Source organism: Exophiala bonariae, assembly GCF_035927105.1.
Source record: "Exophiala bonariae strain CCFEE 5792 chromosome Unknown scaffold_1, whole genome shotgun sequence".
Taxonomy (NCBI): Eukaryota; Fungi; Ascomycota; class Eurotiomycetes; order Chaetothyriales; family Herpotrichiellaceae; genus Exophiala; species Exophiala bonariae.
Genome location: NW_027042476.1, coordinates 28,077 through 49,333, shown reverse-complemented (window position 1 = coordinate 49,333; position 21,257 = coordinate 28,077). Strand labels below are relative to the sequence as shown.

At 50.4% G+C, this 21,257-nt stretch overlaps 11 protein-coding genes across 11 annotated transcripts; 7 read left to right on the top strand and 4 right to left on the bottom strand.

The window, feature by feature from the left end:
* Window positions 1–291: 291 nt before the first annotated feature.
* On the top strand, window positions 292–1,521 carry LTR84_000020 (uncharacterized protein; the record flags this gene model as incomplete). The annotated part of the gene is made up of 1 exon (XM_064843652.1): window positions 292–1,521. The coding sequence occupies one exon, from the start codon at window positions 292–294 to the stop codon at window positions 1,519–1,521; it is 1,230 nt and encodes a 409-aa protein (XP_064711512.1).
* Window positions 1,522–2,983: 1,462 nt separating this feature from the next.
* Window positions 2,984–4,898, bottom strand: LTR84_000019 (uncharacterized protein; the record flags this gene model as incomplete). The annotated part of the gene is made up of 7 exons (XM_064843651.1): window positions 2,984–3,282; window positions 3,354–3,512; window positions 3,578–3,804; window positions 3,868–4,059; window positions 4,116–4,191; window positions 4,254–4,476; window positions 4,536–4,898. 7 exons carry the CDS (start codon window positions 4,896–4,898, stop codon window positions 2,984–2,986), a joined length of 1,539 nt encoding a protein of 512 aa, XP_064711511.1.
* A 767-nt stretch (window positions 4,899–5,665) lies between these two features.
* LTR84_000018 (uncharacterized protein) lies at window positions 5,666–7,638 on the top strand (the record flags this gene model as incomplete). The annotated part of the gene is made up of 5 exons (XM_064843650.1): window positions 5,666–6,179; window positions 6,237–6,550; window positions 6,619–7,047; window positions 7,109–7,353; window positions 7,410–7,638. 5 exons carry the CDS (start codon window positions 5,666–5,668, stop codon window positions 7,636–7,638), a joined length of 1,731 nt encoding a protein of 576 aa, XP_064711510.1.
* Window positions 7,639–7,919: 281 nt separating this feature from the next.
* Window positions 7,920–9,650, bottom strand: LTR84_000017 (uncharacterized protein; the record flags this gene model as incomplete). The annotated part of the gene is made up of 5 exons (XM_064843649.1): window positions 7,920–8,013; window positions 8,069–8,400; window positions 8,469–9,256; window positions 9,351–9,494; window positions 9,551–9,650. The coding sequence occupies 5 exons, from the start codon at window positions 9,648–9,650 to the stop codon at window positions 7,920–7,922; spliced, it is 1,458 nt and encodes a 485-aa protein (XP_064711509.1).
* A 661-nt stretch (window positions 9,651–10,311) lies between these two features.
* LTR84_000016 (uncharacterized protein) lies at window positions 10,312–11,538 on the top strand (the record flags this gene model as incomplete). Its single annotated transcript, XM_064843648.1, has 3 exons — window positions 10,312–10,727; window positions 10,785–10,987; window positions 11,054–11,538. The coding sequence occupies 3 exons, from the start codon at window positions 10,312–10,314 to the stop codon at window positions 11,536–11,538; spliced, it is 1,104 nt and encodes a 367-aa protein (XP_064711508.1).
* An 867-nt stretch (window positions 11,539–12,405) lies between these two features.
* LTR84_000015 (uncharacterized protein) lies at window positions 12,406–12,926 on the top strand (the record flags this gene model as incomplete). Its single annotated transcript, XM_064843647.1, has 2 exons — window positions 12,406–12,517; window positions 12,592–12,926. 2 exons carry the CDS (start codon window positions 12,406–12,408, stop codon window positions 12,924–12,926), a joined length of 447 nt encoding a protein of 148 aa, XP_064711507.1.
* Window positions 12,927–13,257: 331 nt separating this feature from the next.
* On the top strand, window positions 13,258–14,381 carry LTR84_000014 (uncharacterized protein; the record flags this gene model as incomplete). Its single annotated transcript, XM_064843646.1, has 2 exons — window positions 13,258–13,280; window positions 13,424–14,381. The coding sequence occupies 2 exons, from the start codon at window positions 13,258–13,260 to the stop codon at window positions 14,379–14,381; spliced, it is 981 nt and encodes a 326-aa protein (XP_064711506.1).
* Window positions 14,382–16,062: 1,681 nt separating this feature from the next.
* On the top strand, window positions 16,063–16,716 carry LTR84_000013 (uncharacterized protein; the record flags this gene model as incomplete). Its single annotated transcript, XM_064843645.1, has 1 exon — window positions 16,063–16,716. One exon carries the CDS (start codon window positions 16,063–16,065, stop codon window positions 16,714–16,716), a length of 654 nt encoding a protein of 217 aa, XP_064711505.1.
* A 410-nt stretch (window positions 16,717–17,126) lies between these two features.
* On the bottom strand, window positions 17,127–17,790 carry LTR84_000012 (uncharacterized protein; the record flags this gene model as incomplete). Its single annotated transcript, XM_064843644.1, has 3 exons — window positions 17,127–17,176; window positions 17,483–17,611; window positions 17,673–17,790. 3 exons carry the CDS (start codon window positions 17,788–17,790, stop codon window positions 17,127–17,129), a joined length of 297 nt encoding a protein of 98 aa, XP_064711504.1.
* Window positions 17,791–18,139: 349 nt separating this feature from the next.
* Window positions 18,140–19,711, bottom strand: LTR84_000011 (uncharacterized protein; the record flags this gene model as incomplete). Its single annotated transcript, XM_064843643.1, has 2 exons — window positions 18,140–19,517; window positions 19,575–19,711. 2 exons carry the CDS (start codon window positions 19,709–19,711, stop codon window positions 18,140–18,142), a joined length of 1,515 nt encoding a protein of 504 aa, XP_064711503.1.
* A 547-nt stretch (window positions 19,712–20,258) lies between these two features.
* PUP3 (proteasome core particle subunit beta 3) lies at window positions 20,259–21,084 on the top strand (the record flags this gene model as incomplete). The annotated part of the gene is made up of 4 exons (XM_064843642.1): window positions 20,259–20,261; window positions 20,320–20,338; window positions 20,395–20,849; window positions 20,941–21,084. The coding sequence occupies 4 exons, from the start codon at window positions 20,259–20,261 to the stop codon at window positions 21,082–21,084; spliced, it is 621 nt and encodes a 206-aa protein (XP_064711502.1).
* Window positions 21,085–21,257: the final 173 nt, after the last annotated feature.

The following is a 21,257-nucleotide window of genomic DNA, read 5'->3' as shown; positions in this document are numbered from 1 at the left end:
AACTAATTAGTGAGTCAGAAGGCCTGAACATGATGTTGCTACCTGCTGCCGTCCTTTTTCATGCTCCTGGGGGGTATAAGTCTTGTATCCTCTCATTCTTTCCAAGGTATCGCATTCCTTCAAGATCGGAGAGGTCCTTGAGCAGATCAAAAGTCAAACCAGAACCTTCTAAAGAGCTATCATTCACCCCTCGAGGTGCAATCTAGCGTCACGGTCTTCGACAATTAGTATAATTATCCATCAGGCTCCGACGTGACTACGACTAGACATCGCCGCCGAGACTCATCCATCATGTCCCAAGCTCCCAAAACTTACATTCAACGCTATCCTGATGCCGAAGGGTATTACGGTCAATTTGGCGGCAGCCATTACCCGCCGGAGATGAAGCCAGCGCTCCAAGAACTACTCGACACATACCTGGAACTACGCGAATCGCCAGACTTCCAGCGAGATCTAGACACCGTACGAAAGACGCTACAGGGACGACCGACACCGATCCAGCATCTGGAAAACCTGTCCAAGCAAGTCGGAGGCGCCCAGATCTACGTCAAACGAGAGGATCTCAACCACACGGGAGCGCATAAAATCAACCACTGCGTTGGGTTCGCGCTGCTCGCGAAGAAGATGGGTAAGACGAAGCTGATCGCCGAGACAGGAGCAGGGCAGCACGGTGTCGCGCTGGCGACGGCCGCGGCGCATTTCGGCCTCGATTGCGAGGTGCACATGGGCGGCATCGACGTGAAGAAGCAGAGCTCGAACGTCGCCCGCATGCAGCTGCTGGGCGCAAGCGTCATCTCGTCGACGTCGGGCCAATCGGCCTTGAAGGACGCAAGCGACTCGGCGATGCTCGCGTACACCGAACAACATGCACATGCCCTGTATGCGATCGGGTCGGCGATCGGGCCCCATCCCTTCCCCATGATCGTCCGGGATTTCCAGGCAGTCGTGGGCCAGGAGGCGCGCGAGCAGTTCCTCTCACAGTCCGGTGGGAAGCTGCCGGAACACGTGGTCGCCTGTGTCGCCGGCGGCTCGAACGCCATGGGCATGTATTCGGGCTTCCTGGACGACCCGGACGTCGTCCTGCACGCCGTGGAGCCGACGGGCAAGTCTGAAGAGCCCGGCCAGCACGCCGCGACCCTGTTGCATGGGCGACCAGGCACGTTGCACGGAGCCAAGTCGCTGGTGATTCAGCGCGAAGACGATACGCCCGCGGACGTGTCGTCGATCGCGTCCGGCCTTGTCTATCCCGGCATCGGACCGGAAATCGCCATGTTGTTCACCGACAATCGACTGACCGTCGCGGGCATATCGAACGACGAGGTCATCGGCGCGTTCTTCCGCCTGGCCAAGTATGAGGGCATCATTCCTGCGCTGGAAAGCGCCCATGCCGTGGCATATGCTCTGAAGCTGGCGGCGAAACGCCCGACTAGTGAATGTATACTGGTTAATCTCTCGGGTCGTGGCGACAAAGACGTGGACTATGTGATAGAGAATTGTGGCACTGGTTTAAATTCTAAATGATGCTTTGTATTATATGGACAGTTATATTTGTATTTCTGAAAGGACAGCAGACGACTACGATACCGAGCAGGAATCTCTGCCTCGGTTCCTGTTGTCGGGATTGCCAGATACTGCCCTGTCATTAAAAACTGCATATTCTCATCACGAGCTCTGTGGACTAAAACTGTAGTGATGTTGGCTCCCGCGGAAGTTCCGCCGAGGATGAAACCCACGCTTGCATTAACACGCAAGAGGGTTGCAGTTGCTGCGACTTATCTGAATCCGGCCCATGCATCCTCGACCGCATATGAGAACCTGTATTCTGGAGTAGGTCGTTAATCGAGCGATACAGCCACCGCCCCAAAGGCTCGCACCACATTCCGTGTCGTGATTGCTTCGTTCTTGGGCACGCCAACGCAGGGGCCTCCGCCGTGAATCAGGACAACCAGAGTTGAGGCCGGGCACGTGAACTCGACAAGTTGTAAATCTTTACTCACAGTTGAGTCCCAGCGTCGCTCGAGGAGTATGCCTCGCTGTGTTCAACGCGAGGTGGTATCAATTGATGAGATTTCGCCTGTTCCCCGACCGCCACTTGTGCTATCCCCTGCATAAGCGGACCGTCTGGCCAATCAGCTCGGCAAGCGTGTTGGTTTTCATGAGCTCGTAACCATCTCAGCACGCCGACGAATATTATTGTTCCGAGTATTTTGGCCTACAAGTTCAAGCTTGGCATCTGGGTCATCTATCCCAGGGTATTCATGAGGGACTGGTGTTGACATTTTGAAGGAGTAACTTTCAGGTACAGAGTTGAGCAAGAATCCAACAGCTTCGACACAGCACTTTTCGAGTTGTGGAACGGTGTTCAAATAATTGAAGGTTCCTGATATCTGGAGGACCTACCTTTCATTCTCCATTCATATACCACATACTTGACATGGTGGAACCCCGGACATAGTCCCATTACATTGACGACTTGATCCACCATTCTGGGCCCATGGGCATCGGCCGTGATGATGGGAACCATTCAAAGCTGCATATGCAACTTTGAGATGTTCCACAGACAGGCATGAAGCTTCGAATGGCCTTCACAACTAAGCAAGAGTGCCTCGATCTGGTGAACTTGCGAAATGGAAAAGCGATCACTGATTGTGATGGGTAAAAGCAGGCTTGCCTCTCTTAAGTTAGTGGGTAATCAAGACCACTAGTAGTACATGGCGCTAGCACCAGTTAGCACTCAGAAAGTTGCCCTTTACGAGCCTTGCTTTTTCCATATTGTCTTCATCTTGCTTGCCTAACTCTTGTACAACAACAGTATAAATTATGGGTACCTTATAACCTTCGCATCCAACAGAGATCGACTTCCATAATTGCTCAGTCTGTCATGCTACCCAGCGAGTAAAACACCAACCACCCAGGGCCGGATCCACCAGCGTTCGCCTTCCAGGCGCTCGCCATGACGTTTGGTTGTCGAAGCTCGTCACTGCTATTTATGCGGAGGAACACCTGAATTCTCGATATCGAAACCATGTCTACCGTAAAAATGATAGCCCGCAAGACTCAGGATGGTTCCGAAGCCAAGAAATACAGGGGTAAAGTTGGCAGTTTCCGCTGTGACCGGGTAGACGGGTGGGAGACTGTAGACGATCATGGTCCATGTCTCATATAGGACGCTGAAGACTGCGAAAGCCATACCCACAGCAGATGGCAGTTTGAAAGATCCGTTGCCCATGTACTTGCGCTTGTTGAGGATTACAGGAATGAAAAAGAACAGGTATCCGCCCGCTAGGGAATTCACACGTTTGTCAGCACGATATTGGAAAAGGGACTGTGGATTGGAATTGAAAAACACGAACCATAGAAGATTCCTGATGAACCCAGAATGATGCTGAAGCCGGCCCTGCTACCAAGGTAGATGAATCCGAGCAGGAAGTTGATGAAAGTCGTGGCATAGAGCATGTTGACAGGAATGTTTCGTTCAACATCGACCTTGGAAAACCATTGACGGTAGGGAACTGTGAAAGAGTCGTCAGCCATGACTTCCCGCGAGTAAATTAGTTATGATTGCTTATTGACTTACGTGCACCAGCTCGAGTGAACCCGTATAGGAGTCGAATATTGGCCAGGAAATAACTGAAACAGGCAAAGAACGCAGGGGCTAGGACAATGATCAAAAGTATCAATGTTACAGCCTTGTTTTGAGTGGCTTGCAGATACACGGCGCCTACCACCGATGGGAAGCTGGATTCAAGCAAAGCATTATAATCGACCACAGTGAAATATGCAGCGATATAAAAGACAAGGAGCCTACTCCAGGGTCAGCTCTGCCGAATAAAAATGCGGGGTACGCTACGCCCGGTATGATCTTACAAGACAGTACTGCCTGCTTGTTGGGCAGCGAGCCCAATAGGCATGTTCTTGGACGGGTTCTTAACATCTTCGGCCATATTCAACAAGAAATGCGGTGGACCGAAGCCGTATATGGGACCGAGCAAGCCTAGCATGGCGCAAATGACGGGGGATTCGAAACCTGTCAGATTGTGAAAGTCAAAGAAGACATGGCTAGGAGAGTCAGCTTCTGATTCAGATTTCCCACACGAGCTAAGGCCAGCACTTACTGAGCGGGAGCTGTCTCCTTTGTGAAACCGAGAAGAAGCCCGAGCGTGAGGAATAGCCCCCCCGCGAGGAAGACAACTATTGTTGGTGTGTCAGATGATCCTGCCAGGACTGGAAGTACTGCAAAGAGCTGAACTTACATGCGATGGTGCTCAACAGAGGCAAAATGCGACTGCCATAGAGGAGGAAGACGAGCGCAACCAGGTTCCAGAACTCGTACAGAAGGAAGATCTGCCACCGTGTGGGCTGGTAGTCTTCGTGGAAAATGGCCGCACAAGTCAGAAGCAGCTGAGAGAGAACGATCAGAAATGCCGGCGGTGAAAAAATGCCACCGAGACAGTGAAATGCGCCAGTCATGTATGCCTGTGACGGAAAATGTTAGTCAAATCCAAATTCTGCCTTAAGAACTCGGAACTTATTACAGAGAACGGGCCCCATTCCGGGCCTGCCACGTTGTAGGCAATGAAGGTACAGCCAGCGGCCGAAGGATAGGCAGAACCAAACTCGGCCAGGCAGGCTACGACCACCCAGAGGCATATTGAGATAAATATGGTACCCCAGATGGCGACAGAAGAACCTCCACCGAAAATGGCGATGGTCAGAGCAGTTGCCGCAAAAGCCCATGAGCCGGGAAGGACTATGGCTTGCCCACAGAAACTCCACAAACCATAGCTCTGTTTCAACTGGTTGGTGTTCGTATTGTGGGCAGTGCCCTCCTCAAGTCCATTTGTGCTCTCAGCCCTGGCCGCAGGAACACCCTTCTCGGTCATTGTAGTCAGAGACATTTTGACGTCGGCGTGTGGTGCGGAAACCGGAGTTGTGTGAGTGGTGGTACTCCGAGTGCAAACAATCTGCTACCTTCCGATCCAGTGAGGCCGCTGCCGCTGCATGCGTACAGGGCTGTCTATATACTCCGCCTTCATCATTGCAGGTCTTATTGGGATCACGCTGGACTGTTCATATGGCATTGATTATGATAAGGCGAGGTGCAAGCGGTGGTGGTTCGAGTCGGGGGTCCAGGCTGTTAAGATAAGCGCCAGTCTTTGATACGAAGTTTCCCGAGACCCGAACCCTGATCCACCCTTAAGATACGAGACACACGCAGCGATCTCTTGCTTTAAAGATACGACTGTTGTACCACGTAAGATCCGAGTTCCTCCCTCATTACCTCCAGCCACCTTTCTCTTCAGCTGTGAGATGATATACCTCACACCATGGAGAGCCGCAGGGGGTCGTTACCACCAACAGTGGGCTCCGCCAATCTTATCGCTGTAGGTTAATCCCGATGTCCAATTTGGGAATAGTCACTTGCTCTACACAGCTGTATGAGCAGAATGCTGATATGGCACTCCAACCAATAGTGCGATCTCTGCCATAGCAGGAAGGTATGCTAAGTCACTTCTACAGTCCTCTATAGTAATGGCGCTTATCATGTCGTCGTTCTGGGCAGGTTCGTTGCAATCGACAAGATCCATGTGATCGATGCAGTCGCTCTGCTACGCCCTGTCTCAGAACAAGGCAAATCAGTCACACGCGGCGCAAACGTACTTACATGACACGGGACGTTCGTCAAATATCGAGCGTCATCACGCATCTCGATGACCATGATCAAGGCTCTGTATCGCCACAGCTGTTACAATCTGACAATGGGGAAATTGCCACCGAACCCGATACGACTGATGTGCTACAGCTCATGATGACTTCCGAAGAAATGACGTCTCCTCGAAGGGTCGACCAGCCAGAGAACCACAATTCAACAGCCGACCAAGGGTTTGCTGGACGAGGAAATGGTTACCAGGCCGCACTGTCGGAAGTGCGCCAAGCTAAAAGTCCAATAGCAGCTGGTTTCGAGGCAGAGACCTATCTTAAGAAGGAGCTAGCGACTAACCACCGCCTCAGTGCCCTCGAGCGGGAGAGCTTAACAGTAGCCATTGACATGATTCCTCAAATAGGTGGCTGTAGACAAGGATGGAACGATGGATACGAGCAACTTGATTTCGATCGACACGCTCTCGATAACTCATCGATGTACCCATCAGCAGAGACAATGTGCTTCTTGTCAAATGGTGCGTCATCTTTTCGGACAAGTGAGGCACAGCAGAATCTGTGTTAATATGATTCAGACTCTAGGACCATCGCAGGCGTATTTCATTCCGAAATCGTTTCGCTCATTTCAAAAAGTTCCTTTGAACGTATGGCATATGCTTTGATCGATCGGGAGGTTCACGGCCACACCCGAGCTGAATATATTGTATGCGTCAACTTCTTCACACTTACGCTAGTAGGTGGGTTAGAGGCAGGTGCTAGCAGCAATTGCATCGCGAAACGATTGACTTCCTTGCAAGACCGGTATCGGGAAAACGCTTTCAAGGCTTTGCATCATATCAGTGTGCTCAGTCCCCCAAGCCTATCACTTCTTCAAGCCCTGCTCGCCGGCGTACGTTGAACTCCTGACCACCACTCTGTCATATTGCACGTTGAGCTAACAACTTCGACGCGAACCAGGCAATGCTCTTCCAGATGGCTGGCAATGTGGAAAAATGCGCTCAGCTCACGAGTACTGCTTGTCTCGTCTGTATGCATTTAGGAGGCCACTACTTCGCCGAGTTAGCCTCAGATGAGTCCAGGCAAGAATCTCTTGAGGTCCGCCACTGTTTAGGCCATTGCTATATCATGGATAAGTCGCTTTCCTTGTCCTTAGCCAAGCGTTCATTTTTGCCCGAGATGCAAATAGATGCCTCGATATTGATGCCACCGGTACCAGAGATTCCTAGCACTCTCATCTTCAACATTTACATTGAGTTTGCAAGGATCCAGGACGACGTGGCACGAGAAATGCGAGACCCCACTTCTGGAATCGAAAATCCACGACGCCTAAGAGTGATTGAAGATCTCAGATCTCGAATGGAACGTGTTCGTTTTAACATCCAAAACGTGAGTGATTCTTGCTGTACTATACTCGAATTTTCACCTTCTTACTGTCTTGCTTATGCAGTTCCGTTCACGCCCACCCCAATCTACCGACGATCTGCTCCGTGGCGAATGGATGGGCATCGACTTCACTTACTTTGGACTCATGACTGCCATCTCCCGTCTCCACTTCAACTTCGAATCCAGCAAGGACGTGCGCGAATTATGCTATGAAAATGCTAGGCGTTCACTTTCCAGTCTAAGAGATATGGAGCTACATGCTCAACAATCCCGTGCGATCCGGAATGCGTACTGCCTATCTGCATGTTGGTGAGTTCTCTGAGCAAGAGCCTTGTTCACCAGATATGGCTTACAAACATCTTTAGGATTATCCTACTATACCCTATGTGCCCATTCTTCGCCATCCTTTGCAACGTTGTCGAGTCATCGTGTTGGCATGACCTGAAGTTGCTTGAAGATGTCACAGAAGGTCTAGAGATCTTCGCTGACTTCAATGCATCGGTCGGAGACTTACGCGAATTATGTCAGACTCTTGTATCCTTGTGTCAGACATTACAGCAGGACCGCAATTTTGTTCCCGCTGTTGCCCGCTAATGGCAACCTCGCTCTTCGTGTGAGGGGCATATTAGACAACCCAGCTTAGATGCCAAGTACCAAGCAGCTGCTTCACTCCGAGCATATACTATCTTCGAAAATCAACTGGCCTCCTTTACGCTTTTCATCAAGGACTTGGCGATAGGGCGGGCACCTTTCACATCTGTGGCATTCGTGCTTCAACGCCAACTGCACTATCGCTACCCAGATCATAGCTGATGGGGGCACACACCGTGGCTTTGTGTCACAGATCCCAATTCTGACTTTACAAAAGCGTCCTTCTACAGATCCGCCACGATCTGCCTAGCTTTTGCTGCCTCGACGGCATTGGTCCATGGAAAAGAAAAGATGTAGATCCCAGCAACCAATGAGTGCCTAAGGGATGTGTCAGCCACGCAGTTGGGATACTTGGAGGAAGAGGTGAACAAACAGTGCCAAAGCCACCGCGATGCCGGACCACAAGCCGATGAGCTGCCAGTTGAGCCAAAATGCTGTACAAAAACTGATAGGAAGGGCCACGATATAATAGCATCCGATGCTGATGAGGCTGCCGACATCTTGTTTGCCAAGACCACGAAGAAAACCGTTGAAAGTCGTCGCTAGGGAATCAAAATGCTGAAATATCGCAACGATTGGAAGCACCATGGTGACTTGTTTTATGACCTCGCGATCGGTGGTGAGAAATCGCGCCGCAGAGACCCCTGCCACTACTATGAACATGAAATTGAGGAGGCCTACGAGGAAAGCACCCCATGCGGCAACCTATATTGGTCAGTCTGAGTTGATCGCCCTCACTTATATGGTGCTTAAGTTGATAACTCAATGCTCACCTTGGCAAAACAACGGGCTTGCGGAACGGCACCCGCGCCTACGGCGGTTGCGATCATGGTGGACGCCACGATCGCAAGAGAGACGGGTACCTGGAATGTCAAGGCAATAAGGGGACTCAAGACGCTCTGTGCAGCTAGTTGTGTGCCGGACAAGTGTGATGCTCCTAGCGTAAGCAATTCAAATGCTAGATATTCTGCTTCGAGCATGACAAAACCGGGAAAGGCGAGCTTAATCATGGTGCCCCAATTCATGAAAGCCTTGGACGTCAAGCCATTCCAACATTGTCGTCCGTCAACGAACGCAATGTATAGGAAAAGGAAGAAGGGTAGCAAATTGTTGGTAAGTGCTGCTGACATGGGTGCACCGATGAATCCCAATTGGAGTTTCCACACAAAGAGCCAGCTCGTCAGGACGTTCAACGGGGCAACGAAGAGAAGGACGTACGTTCCTGCATGGAAGATGCCTTGCGCCTGCAGATATTTCTTACCTGCTTCAAAGGCGGCATAGCCTGGGCAACCCCAGAACAAGACTCTCAGATAGACACCAGCAAGATGCGCGGTGTCTTTGTGGGGTGTTAATGCTCCAAGGATCTGGCCTGCATTGTACCACAATATGCCAATAGGTATCGTCAACAGCCACAGAAGGAGAACCATTTGTTGGAAATAGAGTCCCACGTGGAGCTTGTTCTTAGAGCCAACAGCCTGTGCGCAGAGGGTTTCTAGAGCGGTGCTCATTCCTTGATACACGGCGTATCCAGTCACATTGGCCGTCATGATGGACAAGGAGACTGAAGGATCGGATAAAGTCAGTATCTGGATGGAATGCTAACCAGCAGGCAGAGGATCGCAAATCTGTTGGTTGCAGGGAGAGTGACAACCTACCAGCTCCCAGTTCGGTTTGTCCAAGGTGGCCAACTTGAAAAACGGTGGTCAGGCCAATCGAGTGCTGTAACAGGCCCGACAGCACCAGTGGAGAAGCATTCTTGACCATTAGCTGGGCAGCTTTTGTCCATGATATAACGGGGCCTGTTCCCGTGTCAGTACAATGGGAAGAACAAAGCCAGCAGGAGAAACTTGCGTACCACTTTCATCAGCGTGGCCGGTCTCTCGAAGCAGTGGCGTTGCCTCAGTAGGGTGTGGCCTATCAAAGTCCTCTTCTCGGTTGGGTTTGTGTAATATCATATCGACGAGTCGTAGTGTCAAAGTTGAGTCCAAGAGATCCTTGAGAATGGCTTAAGGCACGGGAACTTATCAAAATGCATTGCAACACGTTCATATAAGCGTCATGCAATACTTGAGGACTCGAGATACCTGGGAGTTCCAACGGACTGAACCAGGGCCCACCTACCTCTCGAGGAAGTAAGTGATGTTTACTTGCTCGGATCTAACACCTTCGTCGTGTCTCGACCGAAGCTCGCATATCCCGAGATTCCTATCTGATTATCAGATGCAACCTACCCTGTGTTGTGTACTAACGGTTGAGTACGGCGAATGACAAGGCAAGAAAAGGGGTTAGTGGTCCACGAATTCTGTCCTGGCCTGTGTGTGTAGCTACCATGCACACTGGAAGTCGTTTAGATACGAGTCTCGGAAAAGCCGAGGCTGGTCAATCGTGGACGAAGATCACATCGCACCCTTATGTTCTCGTGCACCAGAAAGTCCGAAACCATGAGTCTGCAAATATCCGTGGAGACAGTACTCTCCCAAAGAGCAGTTGGAGATGATTTCTGCCAGGTGACCTTGGTGCTCAACAAGAACTAGGAGGTACCAATCTTTGAATTTTAGAAGCAGAGGCATACCCTCATCATTATCAGACGCAAAGCACCTCAACCTCTACTGCAACATGTTGGATAGCCTGCTTAAATTCACTGCACTGGGCATAAGCACATATGTCGCTGATGCGGCGGCGATGGGTGCGCGACACGCATCCGATTCGCAAACGCCGATGAACAGCAGACAGACTTTTCGTGAGGCATCAATATTTCGACCGGGGCATGATGTCGTCGGGGCTGCAGGGTCGGTACCCCCTGAATTCCGCCTATACGACAACTTTGGCAAGCAGAATTCGATGCCAGGGATCGCAACATTTGCTCACCTGAACTGGACCAACTGCTTCGCTCCTGAGAGCGACCACACATTCGATGTCGGGATCGTAGGTATGCCTTTCGATCTGGGAGTGAGCTATCGCCCAGGCCAGCGGTTTGGACCTGCAGCAGCAAGAACAGTCTCTCAGCGGATGGCACCATTCATCTCCTATAGGTACGGGAAAACATTTCTTTCGCACTTCTCAGCACGAGTGCTAATGTTGAGGACAAGTATGGCTCATGATATGATGAATCCATTTCTGGACTGGGCAACGGTGGTCGACTGTGGAGATATCCCAAACTCACTCTTCGACAAGTACGAGGCTGTACAGGAACTCGGCCAAGGCTTGCATCATATGGCGTCCCGAAACCCCAAAGCAGCAAAAAAGGGAGACCACGTCCGCCTCATTACTATCGGCGGCGACCACACGATCAGTGAGTCCAAGGACACCTTGTATCCCGAGTTTCTTCATGTATTAGTAAAGTGACTGATGATATTAGCGCTGCCTTCCTTACGAGCCCTCTATCCGATCTGGGGTGAGATGGCCGTCATCCACTTCGACGCACACCTTGACTCGTGGAACCCCCGACAATGGGGCGGCGGCATCAACAAGTACGATGAGCTCACCCACGGCACGCTGCTCCATTTTGCCCACGAAGAAGGCTTGCTCAAGAACAACAGTGGTATCCACGTTGGCACCCGGGCTCTCCTCTTCGACCGCACCGAAGACCTCCGACACGATGCTGAGTGCGGTTTCGAATCCGTCATGGCAACTGAGATTGACCGAAGCGATGTGGGCATCGATGGTGTCATCAAACGGATCATAGGCCGGGTGGGTACGGAGACTCCCGTCTACGTGACTATTGATATTGATGTTCTCGACGCCGGTGAGTTCGATTCCAAGTTTAACCCTTTTTATTTGGGTGGAATGGCTGATATTGAGTCTGCACAGCGTTTGCCCCGGCCACAGGATGCACCGAGATAGGTGGATGGACGAGTAGGGAGCTAGTGGCAGTGCTCCGAGGGCTGAGCACCGCAGGGGTGAAGATCGTTGGTGCGGATATCGCAGAATTGTCGCCCATCTATGATGATGCTGCGCAAATGACGGCAACCACCGTTGCCCAGCTCGCTTTTGAGATCTTGGCATGGATGGTCAAAGTCCCTGTGAGACTGTAAAGATAGGGAATATGGGCTCTTGGAGTCTGGTAAGGCACCGTCCCTCAACGGCCTTGAAGCCTCGTCGCCGAGAATGTCAGTAGTCATAGATTCAATACCCCTGAGTTTGCAGCCTCGAGCTGAGACAAAATTCTAGAGATCTTGCTTTCCCAATCATAATTCACTGGAATGAACTTATAGTCACAGACGATAGAAGGCTGGTGACCTCGGCGTACTTCTTGGGGACAAACAATAGTTCAAGTAATGATATTTCTGGTATCTGAAGCCGATTGCCACCAGGACTCCTCAACAATAATTGGGATGCTTCGGGCTACCACAACGGCGGCGCCAGCTGAATGACTATGATTTCTCGACACTACACATTCCGCAAACTCGGTCTAAACTCAAATATACACTCTTCATGTTTCAAGGTCAAGTGCTCAAAAGCACGGAAGAAGTGCTCGGGATCTTGGCATCTGGTCGTATCTTAGAAGGATCCGAACTGATACGCGGGTGTAGTGTTCTTCGGCTCCGACTTGGGATCGAGTTGAAGCCTACCTCGTGGCAGGGCAAGATACAGCTACTACGCACGAACGCAGATATACCAAGCGACAGGCTCCTTGCTGGCTAAGACCCTGACAACTCTTCATCGGCCTTGCCCTCGACTTTTCCGGTCTTTCTACCGAGGACGAATCAAATGGCAGACTTGAAATACTTCAACTATGAGAACTACGGCACCTACGCCCTCGAGAATTTTGCCTATAACCAGGCTGTGCGCGTGGGCGACAAGATCGAGCTCTCCGGCCAAGGTCGGTCCCTGAACTATCATCTACAATTCTGCCATGGCAAGCGAAAACTGGCTGACTGACACTGACGATCGAAGGTGGATGGGACCCAGTAGCAATACCACCAACATTTGCCGCAGACTTGAGAAGCCAGGTTGACCAGGCATTCCGAAACATCGACCTCGCGTTGAAGGCCGCTGGCGGTAAAGGTCTCTCACAGGTGTACCGCATCACCTCGTATCATCCCAAGGACTGTGGCAACGCCATGCCCACGATGAAGGAGAACCTTATCAAGTGGTTTCCCGATCACAAGCCCATCTGGACAGCGGTGGGCGTGGAAAATCTAGGCCTACCTGAGATGCTGGTCGAGATCGAGGCTGTCGCCTACGATCCGCAGGGTGCTGCTGCTGGGAGGCCGGAGGATTGGCTCTAGATATCGGCAGATGTTTGTATGGGAAGACATCTGAGTTCAGAAGAGCTCATGGTGTTTAAGTGTGATCATGTCTAGTAATTCTGATCATAGAAAGGATACTTAGAGTTGATGTTGGATCATATACAAAACGGAGGCTCGTAAGAGGCAACTTTTCCGAGCACTAATTTGTGCAGGTGCTGTTAGTAGCGTCAGTGACTGGCAAATCTTGGCACGGTCCAATTATTTTCCCCGCGATATTCCTATGGTTTGAACAAATTTCTGCGGTGTGTTAGTATCTGTCAGGGCTCCGTACAATACTTGAACGTATCGCCTCGAGCAAGACACTGGTACCATGGGTCTAGCTGAGCCGAAAAGGTATGTTTATCTCCTTTACATTCCTCTGCGGAAGTTGTAAATACAGTAAAATCAAGAAGCGTTTCCACAAATCGAGTCAACCGACCACTCCTCTGCTGTTCGGTAAATCTTGATGAGTGAGAAGGCTGACAGCACTCTTATAGGCGCTCTAAACTTGCCCATGACCCTCGCAATTTAGCATGGTCGCAATCTTCATCCTTCGGTCAGCGACTCATGACCAAACAGGGCTGGAAAGAAGGGCAGTCCCTCGGAAATCGAGAATCGGTGCACGTTGGACTAAACGATGTTGATCGGCTCGCAGCAGCCCGTGTCGGTGTCTTGTTCAAGGACAACAATCTCGGGTTGGGTGCCAAACACAAGAGTAAAGATATTGAAGGGCAAAGGACCGGTTTAGATGCCTTCCAAGGTCTACTCGGACGCCTGAACGGGAAGAGTGATCAGGAACTTCAGAAAGAGGAGCAAAAAATCGAAGACCGCAAACTGGCAATGTACGCCAAGGGTCGGTGGGGCGGCATGGTATTCGTCAAAGGCGGCACACTCGTTGGTGATCGAGATTTCGGCACGGGGGACAAAGAGAACGAGACCGCCAACTCGAAAGACAGCAGTCCAAAGCCGGTCGAGCCATCACCGCAGGTAGAGGATGAAGACAACTCCACAGGCTCCAATGCTGAAGAGAGGATGCGAAAGGAGGAGAAGAGACAACGAAAAGAAGCCAGAAGAGAAAAACGAGAGGAGCGGGCCCTACGGAAAGCCGAGAAGAAGGCGAGGCGACAAAGGAAAAGCGCTGCAGCAAGTAGTGCTGATGAAGATGAAAACTCTACGCCGATCCCATTCCAGGCACATAAATCATCCCCTTCCCAGGCTCCGGACGAGCCAGTATCTTCATCATCGGGGACGGAGGACTCGACATCCAACAGCAGGCTGAAAAGGAAACGATCATCTTTGGTCACCGAAATTTCTGAGACGTCGATGCCAAAAACCCCAGTATCTACGCCCCTGCGTAACGGACGACATCTGCTGCGTGGACGCAATATCCAAGCAAAGAGGATGGCATTTGCAGATATGAAAGGTCTAGACGAGATCTTTATGAAGACTGGCTAAGGAAAAGGGATGTGTTCCGGCTCCGAGGCACCAACAACACCACGAGGTCAATAGTCCGGTGGCACATATGATCTCCAACTTGCTGAGCACTGCAAGAGTTATTTCACACGCCTGAAATGTCATTGTCATCAGAAGGATGCTGGCCTGGTACGACCTCGACGTGAACGCCCTATGCAGGAAGTTCTGGTGGATCTGCCTGAAGTTATGATACTTTGATCCCATCACTCGGACGAGCCAGACGATGAGCAAATTCATCTGTTTTGACGGAACCATGCAATGTTCAACATCGGTCCAGCCCACAGCCTCACCACACTAGCACATGGTCTACCCGTCACCACATCTTCGTATAGACGACATTACTGTGGGTAATTTCAGCTTACGAGTTATCTTCTGAAGATTGGATGACGGTGCCAAATTGTGGCCAGGACAGAGCTGACAAGCGGCCGGTCACAATTCAGAGTAAAGAGTACGAAAATGGAATGCCAGTTCATGTATCCAAGACATCCACGACCCCACCAACCGCCATCAGCCGCTGAATATTCGCGGAACGACTCTCGATGGATTGAATAAGCTGCTCGCCTCTCTTCTCGACCTTCGGGAGCATCCTGCATTCCAAATTCTCCTCGAAAACGAAGAGAATGACTTTGAAATCACCCCCAACCAACATCACAGTCCTAGCCCTGGCGGATCTTGTTGTTTCTTGATCTTGGAGGGCTGACGATGTCGGGAGTTATAAGTCATTCAGTATAGATTGACGTGGATCTTGCTTTATCGACCATGAACGGGGTGATAGAAACCGGGATAGATATAGAATTTACGGTGGAGCTCTGAAAGTAGATTATTGTCGACTGCTTCAGATAGAAGAATAGACTTTCCGGAAAAGTAGCATATCGACAACGAATATCTAATTCTTTTCAAGTGGAAGACATCACAAATTGAAGTTCGTCATCATTGCTGGGCTGAAAGGGAGTGAAATTAGGAATTAGGGGATGCAAGCCTTGCTCCAAGTTGCGGACAACCCCCTTGGAAAAAGACCAAACTCGAGATTTTCAAAATTGCCTGTATCTCCCTCGAACACCAAGATCCTCTCTTTCATCTTACGATCGACAAAAACCACAGACGACCCTTGCGCACCTGTCAATTGAAACACAGGATCGCCAACACTAAAATCATGGCATAAAGCACATTGTCGATGTCGGGAGGCGGGTACCTAAGTTAGATTTCAAGACGCAAATATGCGTGTCAACGAGCACACCGGTAAGGACGTCCACCTAAAGAGAGGAACCAAATCTACCCATTGAAACCTTAGTTTCTACATGAGAAGATGAGAAAGGTCTGCCTCAATGACAAGTACTAGTCAGTAACGATGGTGTCCGCCCAGCAATTCAAACCTCGAGATTAATCCTCGTGCCATACTCGGCGCACCACGTGCCTCAATACCACGAATGGATGAAAGATACGGTACGTATGTCCAGCCCATATCCAATTTGAGGAATCTTCTTTCCGCCTTTGGGAGAACGGATTTTGCCTCGCATGTACATACTTGCATGTATCCTCCAAATCGAGCTCCATGCTCCCAGGGATTATCCATCCACCCAACTAACTCGCTCCGCTTGATCAACACCAGGAAATCCAAGCCCTCACGGCTTCGGAGCCGCTCTCTCTGGCCGAAGAATACGCAATGCAGCAGAGCTGGCGGCGCGACGGCGATAAACTGACGTTCATCGTGTGTAAAGCGGGCGCGGAGAAGGATGTTGACCGTCCGGATGATGGCTCGGATATCAATGTCAATACCAGTCGTGATGATCAAAGTGATGGAAATTACCGCGATGGCGCACTGGATGTGTTCGGGATGATTGGGGATGTTAACTTGTTTGTGGCGAAGGTGCAGCGGGACGATGAGGAGGATGAGTCAGAGGCAAAGCATATTGCGGCCAACGCAGGAGATGCTACGGTTGGTGAATTGGAACTCATGATCGCTGTGCAGAGGGAGCGCGGCCATGGGTACGGCAAAGCGGCGTTACTGGCGTTTCTACGTTATATTCTTAGACATGAAGGCGAGATTCTACGTGAGTTCTTCGATGTGGCGGGGGATGAGCATACGGCCACCGGGACGAGTGCTAATGTAACGAGATTTGACTATCTGGCAGTCAAGATCGGCGAAGAGAATGCGCGGAGTATTGGGTTGTTTGAGGGATTAGGGTTCACGAAGGTCAAAGAGACACCGAGTTTCTTTGGGGAGTTTGAGCTGAGGGTTGGCAGGGAGACGGTGCTGAAGATGATTGAGGGGGTTGAATTTGGATATCGAGAGGTTGACTATCGTTGTCCTCAATGACGACTGTGTTCAATGACAGACGATTCTCTCTAGGACTTGTTCTTGGCGAAGGCGTAGTCAAGGGATGGAATCCATTGTATTTGTTTTTCAATTTGTTTTTCATTGTAGGGTATTGTTTTCATCCACATCTATTCTTCCTTCATACCGCGAGTGCCGTCGCCCTCGAGCAATTCGTGCGGCATTCATTGCATCTCAAGACCGTCACCTGAAGACACCAAGCCGAAGGCTAATGATCTGTTTCGCATCATATTCTAGAGCGAACAATGGACATTAAGCAAGTAGATAATGCGTCGACTTGTGACCACCTTCGAGGCGTTCTCTGGCCGTCCAGGAAGAGCAGTCAGACTAGTCGTGTGGAATAATCTTTCGTCCCTCCCGTGCTCGCAACATTGCCTCTCAAGGTCTGGCGTCTATTTCTTGGCTTTCTTGGTTGTCTTGTTGATCTCCTGGAACGGTAATGCTATAAAGGAGAAAGATGGGGTCAGCCGTTTTGATTCTCCGTAGTACGGAGATGCTTGTGAGGTGCCAACAAAAACAGAAAGAAACGGCCAGGTGTCGTTGTATTCTCCATCTCCGCATGCTACTCTGGGCATGGTTCAGATGTGGGTGAATGGTTAGGTTTTGTCTTGTCATTCTCGGTTCAAAATGTCACAACTTTTTGTCCTTTGTTAGGGAACCCCCCACGCATTGCAATACGGTCCAGGTGATCCAGTCAATAGTTGCAGGAGAGGAAACGAAACGTGTAAGGGAGATCCGGAAGACTTACTAGGAGGCAGAGACTGCTTGATCTTGTCGGCCTTGTCCGAGTCCTTGAGTTTGAGGGTGTAGAGGAAGCGCTTTCCGCGAAGCTTGAGCTTGATGTCCTTGCCCTTTGTGGATTTCTTCAGGCGGGCACCTATAATTCACAAAGGAAACTCTTCTGTCAGCCATAAATCCCTCCTATTGTCTGAGCTGACCCAATCTCGTTTTATTTCGTGGTGGGATGATCTGGGATCTTTGGAAAAGCGCACCTGTGGCATCCTTCCTACGAGCGATCTCGAGGAATTGTTTGATGTCGGATACTTCGGAAGGCATCTTGAAGGAGAATTCCTGACTGGATTTCACAAGAGGTCGGGTTGCGAATGAGTGCTGCGGCGTCAGGGATGGAACCAATATGGGAGTGCTTTTGCTCAGATCGCAGCCAAGCCAAGATTCAATTGTGCGGAATATTCATTTTAGCGCCGGAATTAAAGCACCAGGGTATCTGGACTTAAGCCTTGTTCAGCCTTGCCTTCGCTCTCAACTCCGTTACTCTATTGTCAAACACACTCGCTGCATCACTCATTCTACTCAAGTGGTAGTTCTCAGCAGTCGTAATTTTACAGGCCCTGAAGGCTTCCCGTAGGATCATCTACTCAGAGCTGACGAGCTTCATGTCTTGGCCTCATTTCTTCGACAGCCTCAAGAATTTGGACAGCTTGCTCTTTTTGTCTCCCCCATCCTCTGTGGGTTCCTTCTTGGCCAGATTGACTTTGATACCAGGATCATTCGCACCACTCGGGGCATCAGGAATTTCCTGGACTTTGATCTCCTGAGCCTGAGCTCTCAGCTCGGGCTTCAGAACCGCCTTGGTCCCTCTCGCCTCAATACTAGCCTTTGTATCATCCCAGCCAAATACAACCAGTACTCGGCCTCTTAGCTGGAGGTTCTTGATCAACTTTTGCGTCTTATCGTCTGGAATTATCTCATTCTTTCCTCTTACACCGGGATTTTTGAGGAAAAATGGTTCTGGCCGCCATTTATCCTCAAGACAGTCTCTCACAAAACCATACAGGTCAGCTCCCGAGTCAGATTGTTTAAATTTAGAACTGATAGCACTCTGGTCTGGAAACCGGACTTTGATCTCCACATCGGCGACTTGCGCCCATTTCGCCGCCTCTTCCTCTGCTTGGGCGGCGATCTCAGCTTCCGTAGGCAGCCTCTTGTTTCGAGAGTTGTCAGCAAGTAGCTTCTGGTGAATTTGGGCATGCTCAACAGTCGGTGTGTAGTCGGAATCATTGTGCGTCGTTCTGGCAGCAGCCGGTGTTGAAGAACTAGGTGGACGGTAGACCGATAGTGGACGACCAGAGGATGTCGTGGTGGTCTGTGGTGGAGGTGACGTTTCTGTTGTTGGAGGTAAATCTGGAACTGCCACCTCGGGTGCTTCTTGCAGAGGAGGCGCATCTGGTAAAACTGTATCCTCCGTCCATTCAGGCTGCTGAGTAGCGGATGTTTCAGGTTCGCTTGTGGTGGGATGTGGAAGATTTGATGCTTGAGAGGCAGCTGAAGGCTCGACCGTATCGAAATAGCCTTGTATCTGGGCCATTGCCTCTTCCAATGGATTTTCGGTGGCCTTAAAGCTCAATCGGATGAGAGCAGAGCCGTTGTTTAGACCGAGTTGTGCAAGCGTCTTTTGTAGGTCGGTAAAGGAGGAGAGCTCTCGGTTCAAACAGTGTAGGACAGGCTGCTCATAGTACAGTCTCCCTGCTCCAGAATTGCCCCGACCTATAGCTGGTATACCCCTGGCAGTGAAATTCCGCGCGGGAGCACCTCCCGCAACTCCAGCCTCGAACTTCCTGAGGACCAGCCATAACGTGGTTGAGCTTGGGAATTTATCTGTGAGACGAGCATTCACTTGTCCACCAGCTTCTGATTCTGGTATCTGGAGGGCTATCGAGACAACACCGGCAGACTTGGAGAGTTGGACGAGGTCGAGTTTGGCGCCGGAAGTGAGACCTGAAAGTCGGAATGGATTCGTCAGATCAACGAACTTGTTCTTGTGTCTAGAAGGGAGTCAGCGAGTTCGGGATTGCAGGAGACCAAGTTGGAGACACACTCACTTCAGGCCGTATTGGGAAGAATTGAGTTTTAGTTTATCACAGACTTCTTGAACGACATCGGTCAGGTGTTTTGTTGGAGTGGTCTTGACGGTATGCCTCCTGGCTGCGGAGTCGATCACGACAACGTGGGCAGACATGTTCACCTCAGATGGCGAGAGGTAGGCAGCAGAGAGTGCCTTGTGAGTGCGGGGTGGATGGATTGTTTTTGAGTCTCAAATATGAACGAGAGAAGATTGAAGGAGGGGTATGAGATGATGACAAGTGGTGAACCAGGACAAGAAGAATCTAGAATGCTTAGATATGCTGGCAATATCTTAGAGTGGCAGTGATTGTTTACTGAGTAGTCAGGCTCATTGAAATGGTTTTGTTTGTCAAGGCACAAGCGCAGGCGCAGGCAAATGCGGAAGGCGGCGTCATTTGGCAGCCTTGTGGGGAAGGAGCAACTCCCATTGGCCACCTAATTAGTTTTTGGAGAGGAAGGAACGCGTTGTAGGATATGCCTGCGTCTGCCCTTGCACCTGCCGTTTAGCACCCTCATCAATCAAACTCACAACGACCACCAACACCAACACCACTACCCTCACTCACCGCTCTCTCATTCTCTTCCAATTCTACTTTGGCGCTGCGCTGTTGTAATCACCAAACAACCGGTCTTCTCTTCATCACAACAGCTCCGTAGGCAATATGGTAAGCCGCCATCATTCAACCTCAATCGCAAGCTCTTCTTTACTGACATTCAATACAGAGCAGTCCCTTCGATATCAGTACGTACTTCCATCCGCCCAGTGTCTTTTTATGGATCTCCCCTGACCTCGATTAGATGGCGGCGCTTGTGTTGCAATGGTGGGCAAAGACTGCGTGGCCATTGCCTGTGATTTGCGACTAGGTCTACAAGCCTTGACCGTTTCCAACAACTTCCCCAAGATCTTCAACTATGCTCCCTCTGTCTTTCTGGGTCTCACCGGCCTAGCCACAGATGTACAGACCGTCTCAGATACTTTCCGCTACAAAGTCAACATGTATCGATTGAGAGAAGAGCGCAACATTGCCCCCCAAACTCTGGCAAATCTCGTTTCCTCCAGCCTCTATGAACGAAGATTCGGTCCTTGGTTCGTCAGTCCAGTCCTTGCTGGAATCAATCACACAACGGGGAAGCCTTTCATTTGTGGATTCGACAGCATTGGATGCATCGACTTTGCCAAGGACTTTATTGTGGCTGGAACCGCCAGCGATCAGCTATTTGGTACTTGTGAGGGTCTCTGGGAGCCCGATCTGGTCAGTATTCCATCTTGCAGCACTCCATGATCTGCTGGTTATATCGTTCTTCCTGTCCCCAGACTCCAACTAATTCATCCCAACTCCATAGGAGCCCGAAGACCTGTTTGAAACAATATCACAGGCACTGCTCAACGCTGTTGATCGAGATGCCTTATCCGGCTGGGGTGCGCATGTCTACATCATCGAAAAGGACAAGGTGACAAAAAGATTACTCAAGGGAAGACAAGATTAAAGCACTGGTGGTCCGATCGATTTCCGGATCTTGTAGCACACCACTGATTCATATTGCAATGGCGTTTTTCTCTCTATGGCGAAATGGTCAAAGAGGGCTTCGGGATCAGCCTGATAAAGGAGAAAAACGGGATGAAATGAGTAATTTGGGTTTCAACCTACCGACTCGTGTGA